The 17,568-nt window shown below is 44.6% G+C and overlaps 1 protein-coding gene across 2 annotated transcripts in view; it reads left to right on the forward strand.

Annotated features, from left to right (window-relative positions):
• CGNL1 (cingulin like 1) overlaps positions 1-17,568 on the forward strand; it is a 156,833-nt gene that overhangs the window by 117,214 nt on the left and 22,051 nt on the right. For both annotated transcript variants that reach the window (XM_019947019.3, XM_033851738.2), the window contains exons 9-12: positions 6,851-7,057; positions 7,992-8,096; positions 13,309-13,461; positions 15,042-15,212. In XM_019947019.3, coding sequence (XP_019802578.2) covers positions 6,851-7,057; positions 7,992-8,096; positions 13,309-13,461; positions 15,042-15,212 — 636 coding nt within the window. The remainder of the gene's footprint in view (positions 1-6,850; positions 7,058-7,991; positions 8,097-13,308; positions 13,462-15,041; positions 15,213-17,568) is intronic.

A 17,568-nucleotide genomic window follows, 5' to 3' on the forward strand; every position in this document is an offset into this window, starting at 1 on the left:
AATACAGAGCCCCGGCCTTTGTTCTTCCTGAGTCAGAATGAGCATTTAAGAGATCCCCAGGTGAATCCTGTGCTCATTAAAATGTAAGAAGTCCTGGCTCCGAGGCCTCATGCCAGTGAAATTCCTAGTTAACTAGGGAAAGAGCAGTTTATGACTAAAATAGATGCTATTTCTTTTCCTCCATAGTTTACTGTTGCTCAAGTAAGGGGTAAGCTGAAACCGTAATAGAGGGGACCCGGTTCTCCACACATTCAGAGTGAGAAAGGGACTCATCATCTGTGACCCCGGTCCTCACTGTGGGCAAGAAAGTGATGTCCGCAGCCATGCTGTGGAAAGGTAGTGACCTCCCAGCAGATGACCTGGCGTCGGGGACCCTTCGGGCACCCATCAGCTGAGCTCCTGCAGCCTCACTCGCTGGAGGGTGGGAGTAGCTGGTGACATGGAACCAACGAGCCAGCATTCCATTCTCTGGCCTCCTGGCCTCCACGCCTCAGCTGTTTTCCCTCACTCAGCAAAAAAGCGAGACAGAAAAGAAACAAAAACTGGCTGTGGAAAGAGGCCCTGTTAATTAGTAAAGCCTGATGTCTTATGTGTTGGGTCTGCATTAGGACAAGCCAGGAGGGCCTCGTCCTGTGCGATTACTTTTCATCCGTCAGGAGTGAGCCTGTCCGAGGTGTGTGCTCTGTGCTCAGGGGAAGTGCATCAGTACCTTTGGGTGAGGAAAAACACCTAGACGTGGCCATTTGTGGCGCTGTTGGGGAGTTTTGTGCTTATCATGGATAAAAGTTTCCCCTGGCCCCAGGCGACAGTGTGAACATTTCTAAGTGTGGACGTTAACGAATGAAAATGTGCCAGCTTGTAAGCAAGTCATTATTTGCAGTGAATGGTGGTACCAGGCAAAGACTGGGGGTTTGCTTTTTCTTTTGTGATAACAATTATGTATTCCTCCTCCAACCCCCCTTTTATATCAGTAATTGGAGCATATGGTTAAAAGTCAACTATTTCAGAAGTAGTGGAAATTTAGCAATTCAGCACGTTGAAACATGCTGTTTGTCTGTTCTGGAAGAATTTTCTTAGTTGCCATCAGTTTGCCAGACCATCCTTGATTGGGAAATGAGGCTGAATTTTTAATGAATTAGCCAACCAAGAAACGTGACTTGCCCTTAAAATAAGGGGTCATGTAATTTGGACAGTACAGTTGCCCTGGAAAGACTGTTAAAGATCTTGTTTCTCTCTTTTGAGAAATCTAGGCTTGATATTGAGCTGGTAAAAATGGGCAACTTACAGTCTAAAGCCAGGTTGAGGATGTAGAACCGTAGTAGGTAAGTCGGGCAAAGTCCTGACCTTGTGAGAAATACGCCTGGGTTTCCTTGGCTTGGTCATTAATAGCAATATCAGCCACGAGAGTCATGGCCTCGTTTAACTAGATATTTACAATGGTGGGTAGATAACTTCTTCCCTCTTTTACAAATGAGCAAACCAAGGCTCTATGAGGCCAGGCCCAGTGAAAGGGCCCAGAAAGAGGCACAGCCTGGATCTGAGTCTAATCTGGTGGATTAACTGCAGCATCCTCTGCTCCTTCCTCTACACTCCTAGATGCACATTTTTAGAATTAAAACTGAGAATTCCATTCTTGAGGTGATTTATGTCTTTTGTCCAGGCTGAGATAATGTGTACATGTGCTGGGTGTGTGGGGAGGAGAGTGCTTGCCAAAGCTACAGGGTAGAAATGGCCCATCTTCCTGGAACACCAAGGACAGTATCTGGATATAAAAAGAGACATGGGGTGGAATGAAGTTATAAGTGTCAACTGTAAAGCGTACATGCATTTTTGATGGAGAAACCCAAGCCTTGGAAGCAGTTCTTTGAGGTCACTTGCGTGTCTCTAACCACCCCGCATTGGACTTCTCTGCCTTTAAGGTTGCTTGGGTGGAAAATTTGGAGAAGCACTCATGTAAGTGCAAGTCCCGGGCCATCTGGGCCTTTTCCACCCTCCCAGCTATATGTGGTGAAAAGGAATGTCTTAACTATGTAAACCAGCGTGGGAGAGTTGGTGCTCTGCTCTGTTTGTACAGCTGCTCCCCGGCTCCCGCTCTGCTATCTTTCATGGCCCAGAGGTATCCGTGAATATGCTGGGGAAGGGTTTCTGGAGCCCGGAGGAGGTGAGAACTGGGTAGGGGAGATGGTTGTCTTCCAAGTGCCTGTGCCCCTTGGTAGTCAGTCTTTTCAACAAAAATGTATATTTATTTAAACATTTTTAATACTTCTTGAATTTCATAGTTCACCATTTAAATCCTCACAAGAGGGTTTGCAATGGAATACCTCTCTCTGCTTCTTTCCATAGCCCCAATTCCCTTCTTCACAGCCAGCCAGTGTTACCAGTTTCCTGTGTAACCAAGTAAATACAGGTGAAGAAATGATCTCAGGGCAATTTTAAGGGATGGTCCAATCTTGAAAAACAAGAGAATGTAGCACATCTGCTACTTTTGCCTTTGTGGTGATGACCTAGGGTAGTGTTTCCGACCTTTTGGAGTGGAATTTGGAATTGATCTTTGTTAACTATTTCTGACTGATTGTATGAATGAATAATAGGTAAGATATTAAAAGACACATCCATGTGATCTTTTTTACAAATAGATATTACATAGGGGGTATGATCTGGCTAAATGAATCGTTAGGAACTGTGTGCCCCTTGGTTTTTATTTATGATGGAACATCCTCCCTAGTCTTGCTGTGACGTACAGCACTTAAGATCAAAACATCACAGAAATGAAGTACCAGCAATTAATTAAGTGAGGGCAGCGGTGTTTGTCCCCAGTGACCTGTCAGAGTAGATCTTTACCAACTCTGGTCCTCCTAGAGTTCTCCTGCTTTTGCCACAGTCATGAGATACAAACTTAAGCATTTGGAAAAGGTGGTGCATAGTTCAAAGTTCAGAGCTGGAAGAGTTTTGGAGTCCCGCTAGACCAGTTTTCTTTGGTGGCAAGTCACGGAGAAGAACTTGCGTTGAACAAAGGGATGTGATTTTTATTCTTTTAGGTTCCAGCACTGCTGCAAGTGAGTTAGGTACGGTTTCAGGAAGAGCAAGGTTATCCTATGGGCTTTACCTGACATAGTAGACTGGGGACGTGGGATGTGGTGGTGACGGGAACAGGGGAGCCACTCTGGAAAGGTTTGCCGATGGAGGCTTAAGTTAAATTTATTTGTAAACATAATGTGGTTTACCACACTATGAAGACACAGAGCAAAACGTATTATCGTTTTACAAATAGTCAAAACAGGACTAAGTGTCTCAACACATACACGCTCCCATAGAGGCACACTCAGCCTGTGAAATTGAGAGCTGGGATTGGAGCAGACCCTGCCACTGGCAGCTGAGTGGTAACCTGCATGATCCATCCTCCTAAGACAAATGGACTCAGAATGTGCCCTGCAACTTCCAAACAGAGAAAATACCAAGTTCTAAACATCAAAACACAGCACAGCGTCCTTTTTCTAGCGTGTCAGGGTGCCAGGTAGGCCCACATCCAGCTTAAACCAGATCTGGTTTTCAGTATCCTTTGCTCTTCCTGAGATTTCTGGGTGAATGAAAGATCACTGACTGCACGTGGAAGTGTTCTTCGCTTTACCAGAAGATTTAGGCAGATGTCTTTAGTCTCTTGTTCTCACCAGTACCTCGGTGGACCTCAGCTCCTCCATCCCCTCCATCCGACTCAGCCTCTGGGTTTCCTTTGTTCCTTTTTTAAAAATCAGCTGTATTGAGATACTTAAGATACAATTCAACAATTTAAAGTGCAAAACCAATGGTTTTTAGTATGTTCACAGAGTTCTTCAACTATCGCTACAGTTAATTTTAGAACATTTTCATCACCTCAAAAAGAAACCCTGTACTTTTTTTTTTTTTACAAATTATGTATATAATTATATATATATCAATGTTTATTTATAAAACAGGATCATACTCTTCATACTATTTAACTTTTTATGTATCACATCATGACTTTTAAAAAATTTTTATTGAAATAGTTGATTTACAATGTTGTGTTAGTTTCAGGTATACAGCAAAGTGATTCTGTTATATTCTTTTCCAGATTCTTTTCCATTATAGGTTGTTAAGAGAGATTGGGTATAGTTCCCTGTGCTATACAGTAGGTCCTCGTTGGTTATCTGTTTTGTATATAGCAGTGTGTATATTTTAATGCCAAACCCTGAACCCTTTAGCTGTCATCTCCCAACTTCTCATTCCCCTCAGCCCTACGCAACCACGAATCTATTTTCCATCTCTATATATTTGCCTATTGTAGACATTTTATATAAATGTCAATATGTGGCCTTTAATGAATGACTTCTATCACTTAGCATAATGTTTTCAAGCTTCATCCATGTTGTAGCATGTATCAGTACTTCATTCCTTTTTAGGGCCAAATAATAGTCCATTGTATGGACAGACCACGTTTTGTTTACCCGTTCACCAGTTGATGAGCATTTGGGTTGTTTCCACTTTTTGGCTACCTTGAATAATACTGCTGTGGAGTTTTTGCACAAGTTTTTGTGTGGCCATAGGTTTTCATTTGTCTTAGGTACATACTTAGGAGTGGAATTCCTGTCTTATGATAACTCTGTTTAAACTTTTGAGGAACTTTCAAAATGTTTTCCAAAGTGGCTGCACCATTTTGCATTCTCACCAGCGGTGTGTGAGGGTTCTGATTTCTCTACATCCTCCCCAACACTATTATCTGTCTTTTTGATTATAGCCGTCCTGGTGGGTGTGAAGTGGCTTGTTATGGTTTTGATTTGCATTTCCCTAATAACTAATGATGTTGAGCATCTTCTCATGTGCTTGTTGGACTTTTGTGTATCTTCCTTGAAAGATATCTATTCAGATCCTTTGCCCATTAAAAAAAACTGGGTTATCTTTTTATTATTGAGTTGAAGAATTCTTTATATATTCTAGATATGGGTCCTTTATGAGATATATGATTTGTAAATATTTTCTCTCATTCTTTGGGTTGTCTTTTCACCTTGTTGGTATGAGGAGCACAGAAGTTTTTTATTTTGATGAAGTCTAATTTATCTATTTTTTCTTTTGTCACTTATGCTTTTGGTATTGTATCTAAGAAGCCTTGCGTAACTCAAGCTCACGATATTTGCTCCAGTGTTTTCTTTTAGAAGAGATTTATAGTTGTAGATCTTACATTTAGATCTAGGATCCATTTTGAGTTAATTTTTGTGTGTGGTACAAAGAAAGGCTCTAATTTCATTCTTTTGTATTTGGATATCCAGTAGTCCCAGCACCATTGTTGAAGACTGTTCCTTTCCCCCTTGAATTATCTTGGCTCCCTTGTTGAGAATTAATTGACTGTAAATATTGGGTTTATTTTTAGACGCCCAGTTCTATGCCATTTAACTACGTGTGTATCCTTATTTGAGTACTACTTGATAACCGTAGCTTTGTAGTCTCTTATCTCTTAATGGGAAAGTTAGGGCAGGAACGGACAATCTGGACTTTTCTCTTGCTTTCCCTGGTCTGACCAGTTACTGGATTCTTGAGATCCCTCCTCAGGTTTTCAACCACACTTTATATCTCCTCAGTCATCTTGCTGGTTTCGGTAGAAGATGATATGTCCAAACAATATTAGAGAAATCCCAGCTGTTGGGCACCATAGTGTTCTCCTAGCAATGCCCGCCAGCCTTGTTCTGACTCAGTAGCTTGACTCTGATGAGCTTTCCCAGATGGATAGAATTAAATGGAACATTTGGGTTGTGAAAAGATGCTCTGGTTTCTGAAACTCTCAGATTGGTTAAGTTCAGGATAACACAGCTTCCTGTACTATTACAAAATTTAAAGATCTTTCTGAAAGGCCATGCAAGCAAGTGATTTCGGCAGATAGCTCTCCCAAGTGGGCTGTGTCATAGCCTTCGAAGCCAGATCTTGCCTTCCCTGGGCCAAGGCATCTGCAGCACTGTTTTGTGAGTGCTGGGTTTACTGGTTTTGACATCTTTGTCATAGTGGAGAAATAGAAGATGAGAGGTCTGCTGGGAGAGGTGGAATTCTGGACAAGGCCACTTACCATCACGTTTAATATGCCGAGTCAAAAATAAAACGCCTACGTGACATCTGGAGTTAACAATAATCATCCTGTAATTGTTCCCATTCCTTTCTGTTACGGATTGTGTGCCGCACATGCTCATTTTCAGATGGTAGTACCTAGAGCTCGCACTGGGAACTGTACCATAATTTAAGCAAATTTTCATTTCCATTTTGTGTTAGACATTAGAAAAAAAAAACCCTGTAAGCAGAAATTGCCCTTCATCAAGAGCTTCTACTAAGAGGCCCTGCACATGGTGAGGGGTCAGGAAAGCGAACTCATCAGTGGTTATAAGAACAGGTTCTGGATTCGATCTGCCCGAATGCATTTTCTCCTACCTGAACTTGGACGAGTTCTTCCGTCTACCCAAGCGCCACTTTCTTTGTCTTTAAAATGGTGATGAGGATAGTATCCACCTCCTAGAGTTGTTAAAAGGTTGAAATTTCATGTCAAGGACTTGACACAGGCAAGGGTCGGCACAACTTTTCTGTAAAGAGCCAGATAGCAAATGTTTTAGGCTTTGGCCACAAGTCCTGACACAGCTTTTGTAGCACAAAAGTGGCTGTGGACGGTGCGCCCCCGAATGGGCGTGGAGGTGTTCCAGTAACACTTTATTTTTAGTAACAGGCTGTCGTGCGCTGATCCCTGCCTTAGCACGATGCCCGGCACGTAGTGGGTTTTAATAAATGCCAGCCATCCACGAAGTTGGGAGCTGCGCCTTGACCCTGGTTCCCATGCTCACCTGTTCTGTGTCTTTAACAGAACGTCGAGGTCCTGGCCAGTCGGAGCAGCACCGCAGAGCAAACCCAGGTCGGGCCTGAGATGCGCGCCAAGGCTCTGCAGGAAGAGAATGAGAAGCTGCGGGAAAGCATCCATGAGCTGGAGCGCACTGTCGCTCGGCTTCAGAGGCAGGTTGCTGACCTGCAAGGTGACGAGGCCAAAGCGAAGGAAATGCTCAAGAAGTACCAGGTGAGGCTCGCTGGACCCCGAGCCCAGGCTTGGCGGTGCCGGATCCTTCTTTCCTATGTGACGAAAAACACAGCGACTGGAGAAGCAGAAAGGGATTTATTATCATAATGGAGTAGGAAAGGTCAGGGCAAGCGTGATCATCTCCTCTCTGTAACCCATCGCTTCTGTTCCTCTCTGCATGGCACTAATGGGAGATGGGCTTCTAGAGCGGCCTAGAACGGGGCTGACGGAGTCAGGGTGGGAGGCACAGGTACAGGCACGGGAGTCCCCGTTTGCCCAGACATCAGACGTGTTCAACCTCTTGACACTGAGCAGAGGCCTCCGAACCCCAAAAAGGCCATCTGAACACTACCGTCAGGCCCATTCTCACTCGTGACTGTTTATTCTTTTTTTAACAGTTGGTTGACGGTTTCTGAAGTCACGCAAGTCTTAACAAACCAATTACCTGGTTTACCAGATCTCTAGAAGTGGGAGGCTGTTAGCAAGAGACACGTACTGACGGCTGTGAGAGATGGCAGCTGACGTTAAAAAGGGACAGGAGAAATGTAAAGGGGAGGTGTATTCTCACAGAGCTTCCCCAGATGGTCATCCATCAGTATCACCTGAAAAGCTTTTCTAAAACTGTGTGCTTGAGTCCATTCAACACCTGTTGTTTCTGAAGCTCCAGTGCTAAGGGTGGATATTTGTATTTTCCCAGAAATCATCTCAGATGATTGATGGGGATGTTCACCTCTGGTTAAGTATGGAGCTGCAGACAGGCACACACATCTGTACGGCTGTTGTGTCCTGTCGTGGGCCCTTGACAGGTGCACTGTGACTGCAGCCTCTGCTGGCTGTGTCTGTGGATGCCCCCTGCATGCCTTTCATGCCACCAAGTCGGCCTCCTAGGCATAGCACACATCTGAGTGTACATTGACCCCGTGTTTCCTTGTAGGGAGAAACTCGGCAATTAGAGGAGGCCCTCGTGCATGCAAGAAAAGAAGAAAAAGAAGCAGCGTCAGCCAGAAGGGCCCTGGAGAGTGAGCTGGAAGATGCTCAGGTAAACTCTGAGGGCTGTTGTCTTTAATCCCCCACAGAGGAAGTTCAAGAAGCAAACTCGGAGGGACATGTACAGATCACCACTGGTCCTGTCCTTCCAGGCAGCTCCTTTCATAATAATAACCGTCCTGGACTTCAGACTATCTATCTAGACCAGTGGTTCTTAACTGGGGGACATTTGGCCATGTCTAGAGGTGATTGGTTGTCACAACTGGGGAGCTCCCACTGGCCTCTAGCGGGTGGAGGCCAGGGATGCTGCTAAACCTGCTACAGTGCACAGGAGAGTCCCCATAGCAGTGAGTTACCCAAATGTCAGTAGTGCCAAGGTTGAGAGATCCTGCTCTAGACATTAAAGAGCCTGACAGCTTTCCAAAGATAAAACATGAATTGTGTGAGGAAGGCCGCCAGAATTGGTCCCCAAGGCAGTGTAGCGTCAGCTCTGCGGCAGAAGCCAATTTCCTTTCTCCTCTGGGCCAATAGACTCCTCAGAGTGCAGTCCTCCAAGATGGCTATTAAAAAGAGCAGGAGAAAGTCATTTCCTTGAAACTAGATAGCTATCTCTATTCAAAATAGGCAGGTTCCTGGAAAATTAGGTTTTCCCATTTGAAGGTTAGAAAGCCTGAAGTACATTCTTTAAAAAAAAAAAAAAGTCTGCACGGAGGTTCTAAATAGACTTTGCACAGTGACCTCAGCGTGATCCAGGTGTGTCCCTCCTTCTACCTGCTCTGGGGTTTTAAAGAACCAGCAGCATCAAGCATCCCTCAGGTGAGCTTACGAGGAGGTAAAAGCCGGTGCTTCTGAGCAGGTAGAGGAGGCTGTTCAAGTTTTCCCTTAGGACTTGCTTGTCTGTAAGGATAGGTCGGGGAGGGGCACGTGGAAAGTGTCAGGAGATAGCTCAGGATTCATAGTTAAAAATGCCTAATTGCAGCTTTCCTTTCATATACAGCTTCAACTCCTTGGGGCTAGAGGAGGGGAACCTGCTTGCACTAGGGTTCACTCAGGTCAGCCGCGACTCAGGAGCTCTCACCCCCGAATCTGCACCTTCTCTCTTGCTTTGGACAGAGACCTTGTTTTTGCATGCAGTAAAGCCCTGTCTTTTCCTCATTTTGGTGTCTGACTGTCCTTGCTTTGCATTTCTTTTTCTTTTTCTTTAAATCTAGGTCTTTGTTATTAACTCTTGTTTGGTTGATTTTGTGTGGATGGCAGTTTCACTGTGCTGCTGTTTAAGGCTTGTGATGGCTACAGCGCAGCAGCCAAAGTGCAGGGTTTAAATCTCTGAGCTAGTTGGGCACAGAAAGAGAGGAAAAACATTTGTACTCTTCAGGGGCAAAAGCGTGCGCCTTTGTGTCACGTCCACACCAGGCACTGGGTGCAGCTATTACAGGCTCTGTCTTTATCATCTTTTGGTCAAACCAGAAAGTTTCACACAGAAGGAAGTGGTTCAGCAGCTGTGAATCTGCAACTCAAAGCTAATTCAGCGGAGACAACAGATGATGGCCTCAAGGTCTAAAGATCTTAATGTAATCGCCACCCACCCCCCATCTCTGGCTCACCATCCTTGCCTTGGAAATTATCCCTGACCTGTTACTTTTTGTTCAGGCCTGTTTTCCCAGCGGTGCTGAGATGGGGAGGGTGCTTCGTGCAGTGCGTGGGTGTGCTAGCCACTGGCAACATAATCCAGCAAGAATTTTAAGAGGCTCCAACAGTCTCACCATCATTATCTCAATTATCTGGTCTCAAAAGCAGTGCTATGAGGGACTTCCCTGGCGGTCCAGTGGTTAAGACTTCGCCTTCCAATGCAGGGAGTGTGGGTTTGATCCCCATTCGGGGAGCTAAGATCCCACATGCCTTGCAGTCAAAAAACCAAAACATAGAACAGAAGCAGTGTTGCAACACATTCAATAAAGACTTTAAAAATGGTTCACATCAAAAAAAAATCTTCAAACAAAAAACAAAAAAAGTCGTGCTGTGAAAAGTGCACCATCACTCAAAAATACTTTGCTTTTTCTCAGTTTGGGAACCAGACGGTCATTCCTTTAGTTCGATAACTTTTTCTGCATGCTTCTCCCAAAGCTGGCAACCGAAGGGAGCTTAACCCTTAGAGTAAGAGGAGAGAGTAGCCGGGTTTTTTTCCCCCTCACATAAGCATTTTACATTTCAAAATCTTTGTGCCTTTAGCAATCTGTTGCATCTTCGTGGATGATAAATGTATTTCTTTACATAGTGGCTGAAGACCATGTGAACTTAGGTCTGATTTATTATGACTCAGACAGAGACAGAGGTTCTTAAAGAGGATGCCGTTCTTGGTTTGCTTCAGCCCTACCACTTGGTTGAGGATTGTGCGCCGCTGTGTAGATCTACTTGAACTGCATTCATGGCAAAGACATCTCTGATTCCCTTGAGAACTGGCTTCTGCAGATGGGGAAGCCATAGTTCTTTCCTTCAGGGAGGGATAATGATATATTCCTCTGTACGCCTGCACCTCCCACCCTGTGTATTGAGGCGAGAGAAGAAGAAAGCCCCCATGCTTGTGTGGCACGGGCTCTGAGGAGACTGACTTCCTTCTGATCAAACCTCTCATTCCTTTCAGCACTTTGGCTCACCTGCCACTTGTTTATCGTTAATACCGGGACCTTGCTGAACCATATAGTGAAAGGCTTTGCATCCACTGAGATAATGGTCCCCAAGCTCAAGGGCACTCACTATACGTCCACCAACCTTGTGTTTTGGACTTTCCGACCTGATACATTTTCCTCAGATTTTTGTCCCAGTGTTAGTCAATGGCCTTGTCTGGCTGGTCTTGGAAATACGGTCACTGTAGCCATAGAGCATTTCACACCTAACTCCTAAATGCAAAGTTGCCAGGTTGGCTGCTTTTCCTGTGAATTTGGGACATACTTTCTCAGCGTGGACATATTGGAACATATTTCTTGAATCACTGAAGAGGCAGAGCATTATTTAAACAGCATTTCTAAACTTTAGAGTATGTTAGAATTATCTGAGGAACTTTCAGATGCAAATGTGTGGGCTCCACTCTAAGAAAAATTGTGATTCCATTAGAACAGGCTAGATTTTGCATTTTATGTAAGCAGTCCACCACCCTTGCCCGGTGATTCTGATATAAGAAATCTTTAGATCACTTTTGGGGATAGGTGTTAATTCTCAACCACTGAGTTTTTATCATATGCCTAAGAGTGAATCTGGACTGTGAGGCATACTGAGATAGAAAATCTATTTCTTGCCTTTACAGATCTTACTACCCTGCAGTAGAGGCAAGCATGCAAGAAATGTTTTAAAAATAATTTAGCGAAATTACTATTCTAGGCAAATGTGTATGTTGGGACAGGGGGTGTTGGCCAGGCCCCAGGCTCAGAGTGGAGGAGTCTGGGGTGTCTCCAGTGACACAGGAGAGCAGAGCCAGTGTGGAGGGGTGGTAGGGGAGCCCTTCCCGAGCCAAGGGTGAAACAGAAGTGCACTCACCACGTGGAGGTTGAATGGAGCCGAGGCTGGCTTGTCTGCTGGGCTGGGGCCCCTGGGATTGGGATCCAGAAGGAAGAAAAAGAGAGGCTGGGGGATCTGCAGGGGCAGGGGTTGAGCTGGATCCTGGCGGTTCTATGGGAAGGTGTTGATGTCCTTCTGTATTTGTTTTTGTTCAAGAATTGACATTTTGAGATACATGTTCCTGAGAGCTTTCTCCCACATGAAGGAACCAACCATACCTTGCTTACCTTACCCTGTGTGCTGCTTTTTGCCCCCAACACCACTAAATCAACCACAGACACAAGTCCCAGGGGTTGACCCTCCCTCTGGTGTGTGTCCGGCTGGACCATGGTGAGACTCACTCCTGCTAATTGCCCCCCACTGAACTCCCGATTACCTTTCTTTAACCACCCTCTTTCCCCAGCTGCTTTTGTTGACATTGGTTCCCTGCAGCAATCAACTTCAGCAGCCCGGCTCTGCTGGCTGTTTCTTTGAGCGCAGCCCTCCACAGGTGGCTTTTTGGCCCCAGGCCATGTGGCTGGCCAGCAGAGCTGTTCCAAAGCTTTGCAAATCAGGAGTGCCTGAAGTGCTTTGTGAGTGTTTTCAAAACGCCTGAGTTGCTGCACGTGACAGCAGCTTGTAAACTGTTAAGCACTGTACAAATACAACCATTGTCCTTATACAGCCTCTGCAGGGACACAAGACTGAGTAGGTCCTAAGCAGTACTTGTACTAACCCACATTCAGCCCTCAGTGCCTGATAACATTTTTCTTATGATCTAGCTCCTGTTTGGGTCATGCTCCCCCATTCTGAGCTGTGCCCCTTCATGATATCCTTATGCCAAAGGCCTTAACACTCAGCTGTTTAAAGAAGCCACTATAATCTTCCAAAGATATTTTAGGATTTTCTTTTTTTTCTTTTTAGAGTTGCATGATTTTTATGTAAAGGACATCAGTCTGTATAATGTTGTGAGATGAGAGCCTCAGAGGAACCCAGGGGAAACATCGCACCCAAGACGGTACATTTTTTAAGAAGTATTAGTATTTGGTGCTGATTCACTAAATAACCACTCGTTTGTGCTTTTCCTGACTAGTGTCTCTCCCGTTTAATACCTTCTGTCCATCAGGTTCATCAGCTTGTGGATTGCCAAATTCTTTTCCTTCTATGTGTGAGTCCAACCCATGGATTCTGTTGATTATAACTCCCCCTACCCAAGTGGACTCTTGGCCCATGGGATAATGTTCTTTTTTCTTACAGATTCATTTTTAGCTATTTTAATTGTGAGAATCATCTGCACAGCAGAGAAAATGCTCGAACATTAGGTGCAGTGCTATCTATCACAGGATGTCAATTGCCACATGGGTTTAAGTTTGTCTAATGTATAACTTTACCTCAGTTTTCAAGCATGAGTTCTGTCAGGTTTTTGGACACTATCCTGAATCACCACCTGCAGCAGCCTTGGCCGTTTTCTGTATTTCTGTAATGCGTCCTTCGTCTGCCCTTCATTCCTGCGTATGTCTCTGGTTAAATCAACTTTGCGTCTTGGTCCCTGGATTGCAGAGCCGACAATGTCCTTGGGTCTCTGTGATGGCTTTATTTTGATCCTTTTTGTTATCACTGATGTAGCAGGTCTGATTGCTTTGTGGTGTGGCTGTGAAACTCCCTCTGCCACCTGTTTCTGTGGCTGACCTGGTAGGTAGGTGATAGCACTGTCCTTTCCCTGCCATCTGCAGAGAAATCTGAGTCAGGCCACCCAGGAGCAGAGGCAGTTGTCTGAGAAGCTAAAAGACGAGACGAAGCAGAAGGAGCAGTTAAGGAGACTGAAGGGTGAAATGGAGAACGAGCGATGGCACCTTGACAAGACCATCGAGAAACTGCAGAAGGAGGTGAGGGGTAGGAAGAGGGGAGGGAGAGGAGGAGGGAGAGGGCGTGTGACCCAGCCCCCCCCGTAAGGGCCTGATAGAGCTGAGGAGACCTGCAGTGTGTCTCAGCACACATGTGTCAGGGATTTGCAGCTCCCGGGAAGCAGCTCTTCGGACTTGTTGATAATCCCAGTCACAGGGGAACTGGTTTAGGAAATGCCCTCTGGATCCTGGGCCCAGCTCCTCTCAACAGCTGCCCGAAGAAGCCTGGCACGTCACTGCAGACTTCACAGATGTTACCTGAATCAAAACCTCTGTCTTTGTGCGTCATCTGTGTACTTGCACGTCTCTTTCTCGTGCAGGAGTATGAAAGGCAGTTTTGAAGCCCAGTAGTTGCTGCTCCTCTGCCCTAAAACACCCAGAAGGGAAAAGGCACAGAGCTGATGGAGCCACCCTGAGTAGCTGCCATTGTTTTGACACCTACTGTGTGCCAGTCATTTACCAGCTATTTTTCTTTTTTCTTTTTTACATCTTTATTGGAGTATAACTGCTCTACAATGGCGTGTTAGTTTCTGCTTTATAACAAAGTGAATCAGTTATACATACACATATGTTCCCATATCTCTTCCGTCTTGCATCTCCCTCCCTCCCACCCTCCCTATCCCACCCCTCTAGGTGGTCACAGAGCACTGAGCTGATCTCCCTGTGCTATGCGGCTGCTTCCCACTAGCTATCTACCTTACGTTTGGTAGTGTATATATGTCCATGCCTTTCTGTCACTTTGTCACAGCTTACCCTTCCCCCTCCCCATATCCTCAAGTCCATTCTCTAGTAGGTCTGTGTCTTTATTCCTGTCTTACCCCTAGGTTCTTCATGACATTTTTTTCCCTTAAATTCCATATATATGCGTTAGCATACGGTATTTGTCTTTCTCTTTCTGACTTACTTCACTCTGTATGACAGACTCTAGGTCCATCCGCCTCACTACAAATAACTCAATTTCATTTCTTTTTATGGCTGAGTAATATTCCATTGTATATATGTGCCACATCTTCTTTATCCATTCATCTGATGATGGACACTTAGGTTGCTTCCATCTGCTGGCTATTGTAAATAGAGCTGCAGTGAACATCGTGGTACATGACTCTTTTTGAATTATGGTTTTCTCAGGGTATATGCCCAGCAGTGTGATTGCTACCAGCTATTTTGTATCTAACTAGAATTCCGTCTCTATGTATCGTTTTAATCTTGACAACAGCCCTGCAAGGTAAAGATTATGGTTTCAGTATTTTTAAGGAGTACACTGCAGAGGCCCAGAGAGAGTAGGTAATGCCCCAGCCATGTAGCTGGTAAGTGGCAGAGCGAGGATGTGACCCAAGACCGTGGATCTAGCTCCAGAGGATGTGCTTGTTCACACCTCCATGCTGCTTCCAAGTTAGAGGAGACTAATCCTGGGCAGATCACGACCAGGTGCTTTGCAGTCTTTGGGGTGGGGTGCTCCAGAAGAAAGCAGAGGAGACGTGTTGAGCTGGGACGCACACCTAGCTCCCTGGCCCCAGATGGAGCATTACAGGGTGGGCTCTCACCCATGTCACTTCTTCCAGATGGCTGACATTGTTGAGGTGTCCCGCGCATCAACGCTGGAGCTCCAGAACCAGCTGGATGAATACAAGGAGAAAAATCGCAGGGAACTTGCAGAAATGCAAAGGCAGTTGAAGGAGAAAACTCTAGAGGCAGAGAAGTCCCGTCTGACTGCCGTGAAAATGCAGGATGAGGTAATGCCTGGCCAGAGCAGTTCCTGGTTTACCCGTGTTCAGAATATCCTTCGAGACTGCTTTGAAACTCTTCTAGGAGAGGCTTGGGGTAGATCCTTAAGACAGCGTGTGTGCTTGCTTCTCGGGATGGTTACTTTGGGGCAGATGGCATTCCAAGACACAGAGGACCCAGGGCCTCTGAGGTTACGTGGACACAGCTTTAGTTGGACCATTTTCGTGATTAATCCAAGATCTGCCTAAAAAGCTTAGCTGCCGTTGGTGGAGCACCAGTAGTGTGTCCAGCTGTGTCTAAGTGATTTATATGTATCATTGTTTTCATTTAATCTTAGAACAGGGATTATAATAACTAATTTTTCTTTTTTTTGCCATTCGTTTAAAATTATACATATAGAGACTTTCATTGCCGTGGGAGTGGTGGGTAAGAGTTTCAGAACAACAATAATGGGGACAAACAGAAATCTTCAGGAATTTATGAGTAGTGAAATTATTAAAACATATTCTTGGTTTTATATTTAAGAATAATAGGGCAGAGTAACCCAAATGTTAGCTTCCTTCAGTCTGGACTTCTGAAGAACTGGGTGTAATAAAGGGAATGTTTTTGATTATTTTAATGGAAAGCTGAAGGCTGTAAAATGCAAGTACAGTGTAAGCTGATTTCTGCTCTGTCTCTTGCCAGCTGCATGACATTGAGCAAGTTACCCCAATTTTCTGAGCATCTGTTTCTCCCTCTTTAAAAGTATACAAAATAATAATGATTTAGTCATTAAATGAGGTAACATGTGAGACTATATGGCACAGGGTCTGTATATCCTGGACACTGATATTAGTTTTTTGTTTTTTTTAATTCTAAAGCTTGCTTTTTTTTTTCATAAGCAGTGCCAAGAGCACTAAGATTCCACAGGAAAACACATTTTTCTTCAGAAAACAAACTTTTATTATCTTTGATGATCAAAGGAAGGTCGCCCATGAGTCAGCGCTGAAACTGTGTGAAAGAACAATGGATATTTATTACAGGCTTCTAGAATACTTCTGAAAGGACCCTGGTAACAGGTCCCCTCTGGTTTAGGGTCTTAGGATACAGGACTCCTAGTAAGAACTGAAACTAGCCTATCGACAGCACAGTTCTCTGGCCCTGAAGAAGAATCATTTCTACAGCAATTGGGTGGGAGGATCCTGATACTTGCCAGAATGCAAACGAACACCTGGTATCCTGTTTTGATTTCAGAAAATCAGTGTCACGGTGACCCCTGTAAAGTGCTTTCCCTTGGTTTTTGTGTAATTATTACTCTGCTAGAATCTTCGGGTAGGAAGGAACCTTAGAGACCCTCTAGTTAGATAAGGAAACGGAGATCCAGAGAGATTAGTTAAGGCCAGATAGAGACCAGTGTTGTTTGTAAAAGGGCAGTAATTCCAAAAAGGATTCCTTATGATGAAAACAGAGACGGCACTTCCTAGATTTTTCTCAGCGGTCTAGCCCTGCGAGGCACTGTTTCCATTTGCATGGCAGAAACAGACACCTCATCAGTCTAGAAGGAAACTGCAGTCAGACACCACCCTAAGTCAGGATGGTGAAGTCATGGAGTCGTTTAAAACAAAAATGAATTAGTAAGCCAAGGTCACTTGGGATCCTTGAGAAACTCAAGCTCAACTCTGTTCACCACCCTCCACCACATTTTGGTTGAGCTGAGTTAAAGCTCTCAGTAAATAAAAATGCTGCAAGGGTCCATCCACCCTAAGTGCTGTGGTACCGCCTCCTTTGCTTTGAGAGAAATAGGCATTTTACCTATTGTGCCTTTGGCATAGAGCTAGAAAAGTTCTGATGAAGGTCATCGTTAGAGAATTAAGACTTAGAGTTCACTGTTCAGTTTATTTTCTAAATCCCACTTAGCAAAGAGCAGCTTCAACTGCTTAAAGGTAGCACTAGTAGGTTCAGAAGTTATTTACTAACTCATGATTCCAGATGCTGTACTATTCTCTTGTGCAGATCCTTAATGAATACTCTTGGTATGATAGAGCCCTCGATAGATGTTAGGAGGGATCTACTGGGCGTCGGAAGGTAGGAATGTGCTGGGCATTGGGGAAGGAAGGGTGAGCTGTACCATTACCTGTCAGTCTTTCTGACTCTATAACCCATGTTCTTTTGGGGGTATTATCTCATTTGAGTCTCACGACAGCTTTGTAAGGTAGGTTTTATATTTATCCCAATATTGCAAATCAGGAAACTGAAGCACAGAGAATTTTTTTTTTAAAGACTTTTTTTTGGAGAGATTTTTTTTCACGCTCTGGAGTACCTCTGTATCCAAAGAATGTCTCGTCATCCTTTTTCCATGGGATGGTTTTCACTTTGTGCTTTCAC

This window comes from Tursiops truncatus, chromosome 2, assembly GCF_011762595.2.
Source record: "Tursiops truncatus isolate mTurTru1 chromosome 2, mTurTru1.mat.Y, whole genome shotgun sequence".
Taxonomy (NCBI): domain Eukaryota; kingdom Metazoa; phylum Chordata; class Mammalia; order Artiodactyla; family Delphinidae; genus Tursiops; species Tursiops truncatus.